General features: G+C 44.2%; 1 protein-coding gene across 5 annotated transcripts in view; it reads left to right on the top strand.

The window, feature by feature from the left end:
* Nucleotides 1–15,154, top strand: part of LOC144149018 (cytochrome P450 2F3-like) — a 61,618-nt gene that overhangs the window by 15,105 nt on the left and 31,359 nt on the right. For 3 of the 5 annotated variants that reach the window (XM_077680558.1, XM_077680556.1, XM_077680555.1), the window contains 3 exons: nucleotides 4,419–4,543; nucleotides 6,854–6,960; nucleotides 13,045–13,346. In XM_077680558.1, the coding sequence (XP_077536684.1) occupies nucleotides 4,419–4,543; nucleotides 6,854–6,960; nucleotides 13,045–13,346 (534 nt within the window). The remainder of the gene's footprint in view (nucleotides 1–4,418; nucleotides 4,544–6,853; nucleotides 6,961–13,044; nucleotides 13,347–15,154) is intronic. The other 2 variants (XM_077680560.1, XM_077680559.1) reach the window with 2 other exon arrangements.

The raw sequence follows: 15,154 nt of genomic DNA, 5'->3' as shown, positions 1-15,154 counted from the left end.
AACGTGTTTGATTGCTAACCTTGGGCATCGTCCAATCAGGGTCCCCCTCCTTCCAACGTCACAGCCTTAGTTGGGTAGTTTTTCTTCTTTCGTGCTTTGTAAAATAATTACGGATTTGTCAACCGGATAAACGATGAAAAGTGTGCTAATTTGAGCCAGTCTACGCAGTGCAAGCAAAAACGGGAGCTTGACAAATTGACTTCAGTGTCCCTTTAAGTAGCACACTTAAATTGAGTTTTACGCACGTAGGTACTGATATCGCTGTTATAATTATAAGGCTGTCTATCGGCACAAATATTTAATATAGAAGTACGCAAGTTGTAAATTTTCACGACTGGTGTAAGTATAAACTGTTCTAGTCATCGCTTTAAGAGCGCAGCTCTTTAGAAAATCGTTAATTTGCCTGTCCGCAGTAAAAAATACAAAGCAAATGACGAGCAAACGTGACCGCATGCCTCGCGGCGACCGCCCGGCAGTTAAAAAAATTCGCCGCATTTCCAAGAGGGGAAGAATGTGAAAGTGCGAATGCACGAGTTGAATTTGCGTGGTTCGGTAATGTTCGCGAAAGAGAGATCACACACACACACACACAACTACAAAGAAAGAAAGATGCATTTATTCACAGACACCTATTTGTGTTGTCGTTGTACTTGATTGCTAGAGCGGATCTCAGCTTTGAAATTTCGTGTCAGTACTCCTTTAAGCAGGTGCATTAGCCCTTCTCACGCCTGATTCTTGGCCAATCCCCCACGTGGGTATGTGCCATGTCAGCGGCCAGGCAGCGCGCGCCCATCTCCCCCCGTTGCCAAGGAAGACGAGGAGATTCCTGGCCAATCCCCCACGTGGGTATGTGCCATGTCAGCGGCCAGGCTGCGCGCGCCCATTTCCACGTGCGCGGACATCGCCGGTGGACGCAGGTTCAGGGTCGCTTAAGAAGTGCATTGCACTTAAAATCAAGAAAAGTCTGAGCGCTAGTGTGCGTTCCTCGCGGTGACCGCCCATCGTCGCCGGAGTATGCTTGTCAAATAAAACGTAACCACTGAGGCAGATTGGCAGAGATTGGCAAAAAACATCGGCGTCAGCCGTTATCGTGGCAACACTTGCTCGAAAACAGAACGATTTGTCATAGCCTAGGCCCCTTCAAGGGGTTATCCAATGATAATCACTTAAAAAATGAAGGGAGCTCACACTTATAGCAACAAGTACGGAGTAAGGGTCGCTGCGGCAGCAAAGACGCAAATTGCGGGGAATAGTGGACTGAAACCGCCGTGATCGTCGTGAAGGTTGCGCACAGCTTCGCTATCTTCAAGTCTTACGCGGTAGTATGAGCTTCCTACATTTTTTTAGGTTGTCCACTTCACTTTAGTTTATTCTGTTAAAATTGGTAACATAACACAGTACCGAGGAGCTCCATTTGTAAACAACCTGTAAAGAACCCTTAAAACCGCAGTTGATTTTACGTTACCTTGGATGTTTATTGTTTTGTATGTTGAAAATTCCAGCTAATTTAGACGTATTATTTAAAAGCCACACCATTTAGCCTGACCATGCTTTGCGTAGTGACTCTTCGCAACTAGGGCATCTGTGGCCTTTAGCGTGTGTGTGCGTCGGCAGTGCTGCTACCGCATGATATTTTTGTTTCTTTTTAATAAACATGAATAATGCACCCTTGCTCTTTAGCTTAACTATAAACTTTGCCGTATGGCATGTTGTTCGAAGCAGCACAACTCTGTACTCAGAATCGCCTCTCAAATTCACCGAATAAACGTTGTTACAATGCTATTAATGTTTGCACGAATAAATGCAAAACTAATTTAGTTTTCGTGAGCCACACCATGGGAACATTTTTATTTCGCACAACATTACTGTTACCACTGCTTGGAAGCGATTATAGGGAAGGATTGTGACTACCATAACCCAGCGCTTAAAAATGGAGAGGCCTGTATTCTAAACAAAACGTAGCCCAAAAGAGCACGGAAGAGAGATGTTGCAAACATTTTCTAGGGAGGAATTGATGGTTCAACCTAAAGGTGTCGTTATTTTATGTTTAGTATAACTCTGCAGCGACCGCTGTTGCCAATACCCTCAAAAAAGAGAAACAAAAGACTGCAAAAAATCTAAACAAACGCTGGACCCTCAGGTCTTTGCAATACGTTGAAAATAGAAAAGAAAAAGGTTGCCATTTCAAGGAGCCGAAGTTTGTTTTTTCGTAGCCATGCTCCGGTCACAATTGGTAGTTGAATTCCTGCAATGTTTATATTGTCACGGATAACAAGACGGCAGATGGATAGAGTAGGGCAAAACTGTTTTAATTAGGCGAACTTGTGCCCACCGAACTGAAGAAACGCGAACAGGGAGGCCGCCGTCGAGAAAGAGAGAGCGCTCTTGCACTGCGAACGCGTTCCTCGTCGAGTCCTTCCACGTGCGTCCGCGAGCTGTGCGCTGGACGCCACTCGGCACACTTGCGCGTCCTACCCGGCGCAGAATCTTCTCGAACGCGGTCGCATGACGCAGCGCTGTTCCGGTGGTCGCTGGCACTCCCCGCTCTCACTAAAAATGGAACGCTGTGTCGGAGCGTGTGGCAATATCACTCTGCAATAAAAGTCTGGACGATGAGACTGTGCGTACATCTCCAATCATGCGAAAATTGTTGTACGTTCATTGCAACACAGTCTTAAAATGGCGCTGTGACTGGAAGTCATTAATTTGTTGTTTCTGTATTTCTAATTTAAATGTTCATATTTTTGTTACCATAATACCTTGGCCTCTGATGCCAATGACACTCCGTTTCCACAGTATAAATGGGCTGCATTGGGGTTGTCAAATATAACTCCACCAAATAAGAGAAAAGTACAGTTTGTGTCCGAGATTTTATTATTGCACCCATGGAAAGATTGTAATAGAGGCCGAGCATACTCCATATGTACACCCATATTCCTGGCGGAATTGTAATAATGAAGGTAGCTGATGTTCAGGAAGATCACCAATGGAGAACAAAACATTTTTACCCAATTTGAGAAATACTTATAAAGGTAACGCAAGGTCCTTTTGCACTAGGCACGGTGGGCGTCGTTCCTGTAGGGCCGCAATGTCTATTGACCTGGTTATTTGTAGTCCTTTTTTTCCGTGCCGAGATGACCACGTCGCTGGATGAGCTACTCGGGAGCAAGAAATACTAATTGGTTCAGAGTAAGCATAGTCGACCTCAAAGTAGACGAAGCGCGCTCATGAAGAAACCTTTTGCTAACTTCTGGGGAAATTGTGCCGTGTTCCAGAGCGGGACTAATTTTCCGGCTATATTGTGGTGTGAACTGCTACGAGGTTTAGGAATACATCAAAAGCGCTTTTCTGAAAAAGCAGCTTTCGAGGCTGCGGTTTGGGGGACGCCACTTTGAAAATGATTATGCTCCTTACTTTCCTATGAATACCTAATGAGTGATTTCTCCCGATCAACACTATCTTTAAACATGACGACTGCGATGCGGTTTTATGTCCTGTTATCTCGAAGAAACAAGACTGAACCACGCGCTTGTTTTGGTTCAGTAGGAATTGATAAGTAGGTGAAAATTGTCTAAGGGCTCAAACAAAGGTCAGACTGACAATTCAGATAGGGTATGGGTATGCATCAATGTATTCCTTCCAAGAGGGGGACCTATTTGATAAAGGTCGGTAACAAATATTTAGGCAATGTTTACCGCCACATTGTACGGTTCTTTGCCGTAGAGGTAAATACTGTACAATGGTTGCTCACCGCGTACTGTCGGCAGCCTGCTGCATATGACAAGTATTCTATAGTTACACTTGACTAGGGGCGTTATCTTGAGCGAAGGTAGTTTATTGTAAAAGCGGCTACATTATTTATGTTGTGACTTCTTTAGTCACTAATACGTATGGATTAGCTTTTTAAAATTTGCGTAATTGTCTGCTTCTTCGTTCAGTGAAAATGGCGTGAAATAGCCGAAACGGAAATGTTGTGCGAAGTTTTTATAACAACACTTCTTTGCAGAAGCAACAGAACGCCTTTACAGCGTTCACTGTTTTAATGGTTCTTGGTTTTCTCATGCTGCATTCCTGATGCACAAGATAAACGACAAAAACACGCCACCATAAATGCTCAAGATGTTGGCGAAAGAGTACGCACACAGACAGCAATATCTAAAACGTTACTTGAATTGAATTGTTTGAATTGAAGTTGTATCCTACGTGGCAATGAATATTCCAGGTGTTATGGTCTTCCTTACGGTTAAATCCTGATTTGCATGTTGTTGCTATGTGACTGCAGTATGGTTCCTCAAATAGAAGTCCTTCTATGTATTGACTCATAGTCCTTTTCTTCTAAAAATACCCAATCATTAGTTGTCTACTTTATATACCTGCAAAAATAAAACACCTACTCTGCTTTGGTTCAATGTCCACAGGTTGAAGGTGAACTTCTACAACATCGTGATTCCCAACAGCATCGAAGCTATAAAGAAATTCTTGAACACCAAGGAGCTACTGAATAGATCCCATTGCTTTCTCACGGCTCGGGAATATTATGCAGGTAATGTACACTCACATGACCACGTCGCTGTGGCTGTTGTTTACATTACAAAGTACCCGTCTTGGTAGGGAAACAGTAATGTTTTCATTTCCCGCAATGTCTTCACACACAAACCTCCATGCTTCGTCTCTGGCTGATTCTCGGGATCTACTGCCATGTTGAACAGTGGCACTAGTGCTTTCGGCCTTTGGTTATAGTGTTGTGAACCTTGAGAACTGCAGTAAGCCCGTCGAGAAAAAATAGTTTGCCCAAGCAAGTTAGACTGTCAGAATGTTCTTGTACTGGCAACTCGCGAGTGCTTATTCAAATTGGCACTGAAAACTGCACCTCTAAATGGGATGGCGTAAATCGGGCTACCACCTACACACAGGAAAACTCGCATGCAACTTAATGTTAAACTTACATCACGTTATAAGCAAAAGGGAACGTGGCAGGAAAGTGTAATAAATTCAACGTACTTTTTTATTCACAGCTACAAGGTTAGTACAAGTATATCTTCCTGCAAGCAAGTTTTCCTCTTTCCATTGTAGATATAGTTCGGAGATTAAAAAAACGCAGTCACTCAACTTCCAGAAAAAACTAGACTGCGTAGTACCTCGCAGATTATGTTACCAAAATGAAGAATAATTTATCGTGAAAACAGTTTAAGGAAGCGCGGAAAATTATATGAAAATCGCTATCGCCCCCTCCCTGTGCGCTGCCATTGGTGTGTATTTGGAAAATGAGTCTACATACATGCCTAATGGTTCAAGACGGCACACTGTTTACTTTCATAAACCGTCTCAAATATACGCTATCTAAATACTGAAGCCCAGTACTCCAATTCGGCTAAAACTATCATGAGACCACACCGTGCTTATCGATTACCACCGAGTTAGGGTGACGAAATAAAGCAATTTATACAGAACAGTGAGAAGTATCCATGCCAAATCAATTAATTGAAATGCCTTTCTCCACTCTTCACCTAAAATTATCCCTTAAGGTTTCTGTTTGAATACGTTTAGAAGAGAGGTGATGAGTAGCTCACACCGGTTTTCGTATTGCGATTTCTTGATTATACTTTCGAAGGCTCTTGAAAGCACTTATGAGGCGTTGCGGAACAATTATGTGTTCCTTTGATACACATATTTGGCATACTCTCTTCATACTTTCTGTTACCATCAAACTTTTGTATTACTACATTTATTTCGTTTGCTTTCGGGTGTATACCGAGCGCAGGTGTGACGGTAGTATTTATTTATTTATTTATTTATTACATATACCTACAGCGCCGATATGGCATTATTGTAGGGGGTTACAATCTTGATGCATAAAGCAATCACAGAAAAGGGCAATACACAAAAGGGCAAGATCATTTAGAAATACAATGGCGGAGCATAATACACAACTGTTACATGTTACATCACAAAATCATCGATGGCAGTCTGAAAATCAGATGCGGCAACTACTTCACTAGGTAGAGCATTGCAATCTTCAAAGACTTTAGGAAAAATGGGAGACATCAATGCGCCACTCATACGGTCTAATTTTTCTTGGGTAATCTCGTCTAGTAGTCATGTAATGAGGCTCTTTTATATAAATGTTTTTGTTAATTCCTGTCTTATCGCTTAGAATGTTACATAAACTTCTTAACCTCAAAATTTTCCTACGTGCTTCCAAAGTTTTAGATCCAAGTCCTTCAACAATACTTGAGCTTCTGACAGTGAAATCGTAATTGGCTGTGACAAAGCGTGCTGCTCGTCTTTGGACGCGTTATAACTTATCAATATTCTTATTAGTAAATGGTCCCATGATTGTCAAGCGTATTGTAGCACAGGCCTAATGTTAGTGATGTACAACGCTTCCTTCATACCTGTAGGGGCGTGCTTAAATTTCCTCTGAAAAAAATAAACAACATCCGGGATGCTTTCGCCGAAACTGTGTCCACGTGCGCAGACCAATTCATAGTCAAAGAAAATGTGACACCCAGATATCTAACTTTATCGCACATTTGCAAGGCGGTTTTATTTAGGCGGTATGAATTTTCTAACTTATTTATCTTATTTGTAAATTTTACTTGGTAGCACTTGTGTGCCGTAAGCGATCTGCAATAATATTCTTGCCCGGTTGCAGAGACTCTTAATGAAACACGCAAGTTTCTAAATGCAGCATGAGGTTTCGCCATTCGAAATAAAATGGAACCTCCAATATTCAAAAAGATTATGTTAGGACACCCTACAGAAATCTTTATATGTCATGCCTGAAATGGTGGAAATAAAAAAAAAGTAACAGGATTTTCCAGAACTGAAACACCTATTTTTCGTCGTGCAGGAGTCGGCTCTCTCAGTGGAATTCCGTGGATGGCCACCAGGAAGTTCTGTTTGAACATGCTGCGGAACGTAGGTTTTGCGAAAACTGCCATGGAAGATAACATGATGGTGAGGAGGGCGTTTATGACATTTTAGGAAAAATATACGCAAGTGTGAAAACAATTTAAAATAGGTATAAGCACTACAACTAATGTTTTGTATCTGCCATAATCATGTTTACTACCGGAAAAGCCAAACGGGATATTTTTCATCATTCAAAGCAATGTTTTACGTGTTTTGCAGTTAAACTCTATAGGGAGTGATTTTCCCGTTACGGAACCTTTTCTTCCATTAAAGACAATTTAATTGCCGTCGTTATATAAAGAAAGGAAACTGCAGAAGAATAAGGCTTGTTTGATATTGTTACAAGGCGACGACGAGGATGAGAACAAGGAAGAACAAGTAGAGGAGGCGCGCCGCCAGGGCCGGTTCCATCTCATGGCCGACATCTTGTAAATAGAGAGAATACATTCTTCGCCCATCTCATGGTTCACGTCCTTTGTCCTGCCACCACATAACATGTTTGGTGAAGGTGCGGGGTAATCACCTTCATCGTGGCCCACAGCATCTCTCCGTCTTGACTCCTGAAGCGATCTTCTCCAGGCTCTTGGAACGCGTCGGCATGCCCCAGCCCCGGTGAGCCATCACGGCATCTGTTCCCCAGCCCGAGACCCAGCCTATGACGAGCCGAAATCAGCCGAGACGTGAGAAGCCGCGACCAGACAAGACGACGATGCCATCCCCCTGCCCCGTTCGCCGGCGCGTCTTCTCAAGGGCTTTGGACATTGCTTCGTGACGTCGGCGGGCATGGGTTTTCTGGGGCCAGTGTTCACCAAGCTCTTCATCCTCACCCTGGTAGCAACGTCATATTCACTGTGTATTATAATTTCATCGTTCGTACTCACAACACTCGCTCATCTACTAAGGCCTCGACCGGGATGGTCTCCCTCGACGGCGGGGTAATGTTACAAGACGACGACGAGGATAAGAACAAGGAAGAAGTAGGGGAGGCGCGTAAATAGTGGGAATACATTGTTCGCCCATTATTGTCCTGCCACCACGTAGCAATATCACGTAGCTTCTTCTCTGTGCTATTGAATCAGCTTTGGTGACAGCGGGACGCAACACTTTCAAAGTGGCATTTAAACCTGATTGATTGATTTCCGGGTTTAACGCGCCGAACCTAAAGCTCAGGACTAAATTTGACTACCCGGGGATCTTCAACGTGCGCCGAAATCTCGACACACGGTTGTTTTCGCTTTTCACCTCCGTCAGAAAAGCAGCCACCTCAACCTTGATCAAACCCAGTTTCTTGGGCTCCGCGGCACAGCTCCTTAGCTATGAGTCGCCGTGGGGGGTTCATTTAAACCTAAAAACGAAGATGTAGGTGCGTAAGCGTTCTTTAGTGCAGTTCTTATCAGTGACCGGCTACAAATATATTATTTGAAAACTTGAACTTTCATAAGAATGTCCTTCTGACTGCAAGATAAACAATTAAAATACACTGTAGAGGTAAATGTTAATTGGTTGTAGCTTTGCATTGCCACGTGGTCGTTAAGTATATCGTAAATGACGCGTTTCTAGTTACAGCCCGAGTAATAAATGGCCAACTTCGGCTGAAATTTCCACCGTCGGTTAGTGGAGACAGAGTGGAAGAACAACAGAATGGGAGGGCACGTACGGGGTGAAGTGATGTAAAGCCGAGCTATAGACGGTGGGGGTGCCTTCGTGCAGCTGCCGGCTTTCTGCTCGTCGTCGCCCGCCCTCGACATGCCTCTCGCCCTGCGTAGCCGCGTAAAAGGTGTCTAAAGGGTTGTGAAGCACCACTCTGGTGCAAAACAGCAGGAGTGGAAGTCATGGTAGCAAAATTGTAATTCTGGAGGACCACAAACTCCGCGACAAGAAGCCAATGCCACTGCCAAAACGACGAAACGTCATCAATTATATGGTGAGATGAACAGCGAGGTTGGGACTACGTGCAAGGGGTGCCTCAGGAAAGTCCTGGTTGGCACTTCAGGGGCTGAAGCAAGGCGTACGCATAGCGGCGAGCCTTATGTTCGCGAGCGAGACCGATGACCTACATGTTAACGCACGCTTTTGGATTTGGCACTGAATCTTCAATTCGTGTTTAAACACAAAGCTCTAGTAACACCTAGATCTCCTTATAGAGCTGTGGTGTATAAAAGTAGTGAATTCTGTCACCGGAGGTTTGTACGTGAACATATTATATGCACACGCAATGTAATGTGCTTTCTCTAAACGACAGCGTCCTCAGTGTCCGTAGCATTAGCATTTAAACGTTTCTAAAAATGTTTAAAGCGGAGTAAGCCAGGATAAACAAGCGCGTAAGTCTTGGCGAGCAATGACCATGAACCCAGTTGTTTTTCAAGCTTCTTAGGATCGTAAAGAATTATTAAAAATATCCACAAGAACGCATTTGGGAGTTATCTAAAGTTGCGCCACTTTTTGCGTATCTTGTGCGTGACGCACCACAGAAAAGAAGGAAGCATCATATTTTCATCCCCGGGAGCGTGCAATACTCGGCCCAGAATCTCAAATGGTCCGAGCGTATTTTAAGGCTCAAGCTTTCACTGCCCCGTCGTGCGAAAAACCGTCGTTGCTGTAAAAGTAACTGGAGAAAATAACTGTTGTTTTTCGTTACTTGGACCCGGGTCTTCAGAGTAGCATGCTGCCACTGTGGTATCTGCGCACGGGTCAGCCAGTACAACAAGAGTTGTCTCCGTTCGCGGAGGGTTCTAGAGGTGTGTCGTTGTTGTACATAAGTCTTGTAGAGTCTTTCTAGGATAATCATCCACAAAGCATGAAGGACCGCTGCAAGGGATGCGGTGTCGGACGCCTTCTGTATGTCTATAGCAACGAGAATGTGTGGCCACTTGTACCACCTTGCCCGCAGCAACTTCCCTAGGAGGTAAACACTGTCGTGGGTGCTCAATTTGGTGGCGACCGCGTCTGGGTGGAGTAGTATTCCTTGCTTATTCGTGTAGAGGCCATCCGCTCAATCAACTAACAGGAGGTGGACTTGAGCTGGAGTGGGGCTAAATTTGTCATGACTTGTTGGTTGTGGCAAGAAAATGTGCGGTACCTCTCTTCTGAACGCCTCACAAGATTGCCCAGTCCGTAGAAGCGCCGTGTCCACCATATTCCGCAGCTTTGTACGCAAAAAAGACTTCGCAAAGTGCTGCACAGTTTCCGGGACCAAGTAAGGGAAGAATGTATCGGTGTTTTTACTGTGACGACAAGTTAACGATGCTAACGAGTCAACGGTGGTAACGATGAGTTTAAGTACTCCCTTTTGTGCTACATGTTCACCTCCATTAAGCTTGCTTTGCCTTTCATATCGCCATCGGCGGTTGAACTCCTGGCCCGCAACATTGCTGAAGTTCGGGGTAAGCAGCCCCATGTCCACCCCCTTCCCCCACCCCTGGCAGCCAAATGTCAAGCCCCGCGAGTGCTCATCTCATCGTCCCCCCTGTTCATCGCTACAGGCGACGCCTGCTGCTCAGTCCCCGACTTCTTCTCTTTCCCTTGTGGCCGCCGACACGTAGAGGTCGTGAAACGCAAACTATGGAGAGAACGCCGACTTCACAGGTGACTTCGGCACAACACCGGGTACCGAGCTGTTTTCACGGAAGTCTGTTCGAGAATTTTATAGACTGCCTCAACCAATACGACCAGTTCTCTAGTTTGTTACTTAAAATTCCAACGAGAAGCTTACGAATTTACATTCTTTTAAAGGGTGGTGCCAAGACTTGGTTCTAGAACCATGAAGCGAGCCTCCGAACAAGGGAGGACTTCCTGAACCAGCCTCATGACCCTTTCTCAAACACGGACCGCAGATATTTTGCCCTAAGGCTTTATGAGTAACACGTCCAAAAACTCAATACGTGGCGTCGCTCTTTCGTTGATCTTATTCGGTATATTCGGCATAAGAAGCTCCGGTAGCTCATGTACAGCTTGAAAGAGCTGCTTTTTTCGAAGCCTCTCAACATCCACCACGAACGGTAGAAGAGTTTATTAACGAGGCTTTGTTAATCAAACGAGTGATGCTGTATCGCTGCCACCAAAAAAAAACGATTAGGCAGCACAGCTTCGACGCAGACCGCCGTCCTGTATGCAGCGATCGAGAGTTCATTGCGGACTCTCGTCAGCACCCTCATGCAGGAAGGTCTGGGAAAGCTTACCATGAGGTCTACTAAGCCGGCCCTTTCTTCCATCGTCCAGTTGGTACCCCAGGAGATCTGAGAAGCGATTGCTCCAACGAAACCCAGCAATTTCTCCAACGGAACGGTGTTGAAGATGACCTATGCTAATACCGTTCGCTGCCCATGGCGTTCCAGGCCGCCTCCACCTACACAAACTTCCGCGGAACAACAGTCTCTACCAGAGTCGGGATTTCATCCACGGGTATACAAGACTGATTTGCAGTGCACCACAGACCACCGACCGCTGGGTTACCACTGCGGGGAAGCGGGTCACGTGTTTCATCTGTGTACCGCATCCTGAGATAGGAATGCATGGTTTTTCCCTTGCCGCTTCTCGTCCTCGTTTCGCGGAAAGATACTCGAGATCGACGCCTATTTAGGGACCATGCAAGAACAGTTTGCGAAGTTACGACTACCCTCGACGTCGCCGGATCACATGAACACCGGGATAATTCCTCGGAACTCACAGGATGCGCCAAAGGGAAAGACGCGAAGACCTTGGTAGGGAAACTAGTAGCAGCAATCTCTAGAAGCGAGGGTTACAAAGTCGGTAGCCTCAAGGCCTTCGAATGTTCCATCAGGGTTCAAAATAATAATGCACAGATTAAGTGGTGAGAGCCGAGCTATCTCTTTCAATCGACGGGAAGGAAAGGTCTTCTCTGGTAGACACTGGCGCAGGTTTTATACTTATAAGTCAACAACTCGCCAGCAGGCTCAGTTAAGTGCTGCAAAAGGAATTGAACTATATGACTCTCAAACTAAACTACAATTGAAACTTCCATGTACTGGGCCACAGATTTGTTCCGCTGGCGACGAGTTTATGATACCAATTGACAAGTATTCATCAAGAATTTGTATCCACGATACCGACTTTAACGCCGCACTTGTTTCCTTGCGCAATGTTACAAATACTTTTGCATGGGCATGGGGCTCTTGCGAGAATACCTCTCCTTCATAATTACCCCAGATATTTCGGTGACCTGTCCGTCCGGCTTTACGACGCAAATATTCAAGGCTGAACCAAGGTCTACGTTACGAATCACTAATGAAGACGCCATCTTACCTACTCTACTGTGGTTTGTCCATAATTGCATTAGCCAAAGGTGATGGAAAATGCAAAGGAAGATTTATTAAACTGTTTTTAAGAGTGACAAAGTACAAACCAAAAGACATTTTCGATTGCTCTGCCGATTCAGCGGCCCACCAGTGTTCTATAAGAAGAATATAGAGCTGCTATACGAGAAGCAGAGTGGGGAATAATGCGTAAGACAGCTACCACCTGCAACACAAAAAAACTTTTTTTTGTGCCTGCCGTCAGAACAGCGCTAGTATTAAACGAAGAGTATGAAACAGATATGTTATTTCTTTCTTGGAAGGATGACAGCCCCTCCCCTCGTTGCAAAGGGATACCACTAGCAGTAAATAAATAAATAAATAAATAAATAAATAAATAAATAAAGTGTTCTCTACTGCACGCCAATTCGCGCGTAATCATCCAAGCGCCACAATGAGGACCGTTTCGTCGTCGCCGTCTTCGTTGTCCCCACTTCATAAGAGACGCTTTCGTGGCAATAATTTAAACTAATACGTGTTTGGTATTGTACCTCGTCAGCAGGCAGCACGAGAGGATGGCAACTAGCTGTTCGTCATTCTACTGTACTTACTCATCGATGGATGACCCATTCCTTCGCAAAAAGGAAGAGTTTAGTGATAAGTGGCATGGCCGTCCAGCTTCTCATTTAAGCTGATTAAGAAATTATATCTTAGGGTTCGATGCAATACTGCGTATGAGCACCTCACACCTGGACACGTGGGGAATATGATGTAGGAAAAAAACCTCACCCCCATTCATAATATAAAATGTTCCAAGTTCTTTCAAAATATTTGGTTTTGAACGCCATTTTTGTTTTTGTTCCCCTCCTACTAACAGGAAGAGATTCGACGGCTTTCTGAGAAAATAGCAAACACAAACGGTGAGCCCATTCAAGTGCACGAATTTTTGATGTCAGCCGTTCTCAACAACGTCGCGTCGTTCTTCTACGGATCGTGGGCCCCTGACCACCCAAATCGCCTCAAGCTTCTTCGCATTATAAAGAAGTTATCTGAAGTGTTCAACACTGGGCCCTTGTTCCAGTTCATTCCCCCCGCTGTCCGACGCCTGCACTCCCGTCTGAGCTTTACTAGAAACGGCCTTCTCAACACTGCTATGATGGAACTGGAGGAGTTCTCGAAGTAAGCAAGCTATTCTCTTGTGCTAAACTTGGAGAATAGTGTTCCTTGTTAGCGTGAACATAAAAACTATATATATAATGAACATACGGGCTTGTATTGCAAAATTGAAAGTTCCCAATTTTGGAAGTTTATTGTCTCTGTTAGTACGGTACATCACAATGTACCTTATACGAAAAGGGATTCCAGAGTAACAAACTGGGTTTCGACAACCTGTTGTTCATAAAATACACCAATTCAGGATAAATACAGCTTCGGGCACGAATGATACTTGAATATATTACCCATATCATTAGAGGAAGAAACAGGATACGTGCACATGGTTTATTGTTAACATGGAAGATTGAATGAAATAATGCAGAACAGATTGGACAAATCAAATATACAGGCACAAAAATGCCAACTTGGATAAGTAAACAAATTAAGGAATCTTATACCGAAAGTCCCCTGTTTTACATGAATATCGGTACAATGAATATATACGTGTATATATCACCTATAGAATCACGATGAGCAAATGTAGCAAAAACACGACGCCACGCGAACTCTTATAATTACGTCAAAATTTCAAGTGACGGTTTGTAAATTATGATCAGAAAAACACTTAAACGATGATGGACGTCGTTGGGTTATGGTACAAGATAGCTTGTTGTAAATCTCTATTGGAGCAAAGCCGAACGTCTATTTGCAAAGTAAAGCTGTAGACTGGGCTAGTTGGTAATTCATAGTGAACAAATGTAGCGCAGCAGAAACACAAGGGAGGGAAAAAATACACACGAACTAGCGCTCACTTCCAACTGATTCTTTAATCACAAGACGGCAAATATATATGCTTAGCCTTAGAAGAAACAAAAAATAAAAACAAAGCAACAACAAAAAAATACTGACAAAGAAAGATCGAGTAGTACGAGTACACCGAACGCGCGCCAAACATCTTCACAATCACAGTGGCCTGTCGCCTATAGCATCACATTGCAGAAAATGTAATTCACGGTAATTCACGGTTTCCAGTGGTAGTTCGTTCGTACCTTTGGAAGTAGAAAGTAATGTTTCAATGAAAACTGGGTTGGGTTGGTATTGTTCGGTTTATTTCTACCAATATTGTAAAGAAGGTGGGTTTGTTGAAGAGATGGAAAGCAGTTGAGGAAACGTAAATTGTATGAGGTCATTTAAAGAATGAAGAGTATTATTGCGTTTAAGGCGTACGCGAATTACAGTATGATTTTTATGTTGATATGCTAAGTGGAGAGAAAGAAAATGTTATTTTTGGGAAGACGCGCTCTCTAAACTTACTGCCCAAGAAGAAGTGTGAATTCTTACTTCACATAAGCAAAATGCTTGGATTCGTTTTGGAGTTTTACAAATACCCTCATGTCGGGATGCCTATTTCGCTATTCGTGATATATATGGGCGTTAGGGGTAATTTATGGAGTACGTAGTACTATCGGGCGTGGGAGGTGTGCTGTATTCCCGTAAATTGAGACGCAATATTTATACTGGTTTTTTGTTGTTTTAAAGCAAAGCTTTTTAGCTCTACCAGCCAACGGTTCTTTGTTGGCGTGCGGGACAACAAACTCCCAACGCAGAGGAGGCGGCGGCGGGGGGAGTGTGGCGCCCGGAGGGTTTCACCCACGGAGCACACTGTAGATGGCGCGGTGAATTTACCCAGCGTTCCCTGCGCGGAAGTGCCTGCTCACCGGTGGTGGCTTCGGCGGTACGGCTTTGTCGTCTGCTTTAGCGACGGTTGTTTTGGGCCTGTTTTAGAGCAGCTTCGCGTCCACTGGTACAAACCTATGAAGATCGTTTTTGAA

This window comes from Haemaphysalis longicornis, unplaced genomic scaffold (genome assembly GCF_048455015.1).
Source record: "Haemaphysalis longicornis isolate Haplotype H1 unplaced genomic scaffold, Haemaphysalis longicornis Haplotype H1 scaffold_8, whole genome shotgun sequence".
Lineage (NCBI taxonomy): Eukaryota > Metazoa > Arthropoda > Arachnida > Ixodida > Ixodidae > Haemaphysalis > Haemaphysalis longicornis.
This window is presented reverse-complemented; position numbering and strand designations above follow the sequence as displayed.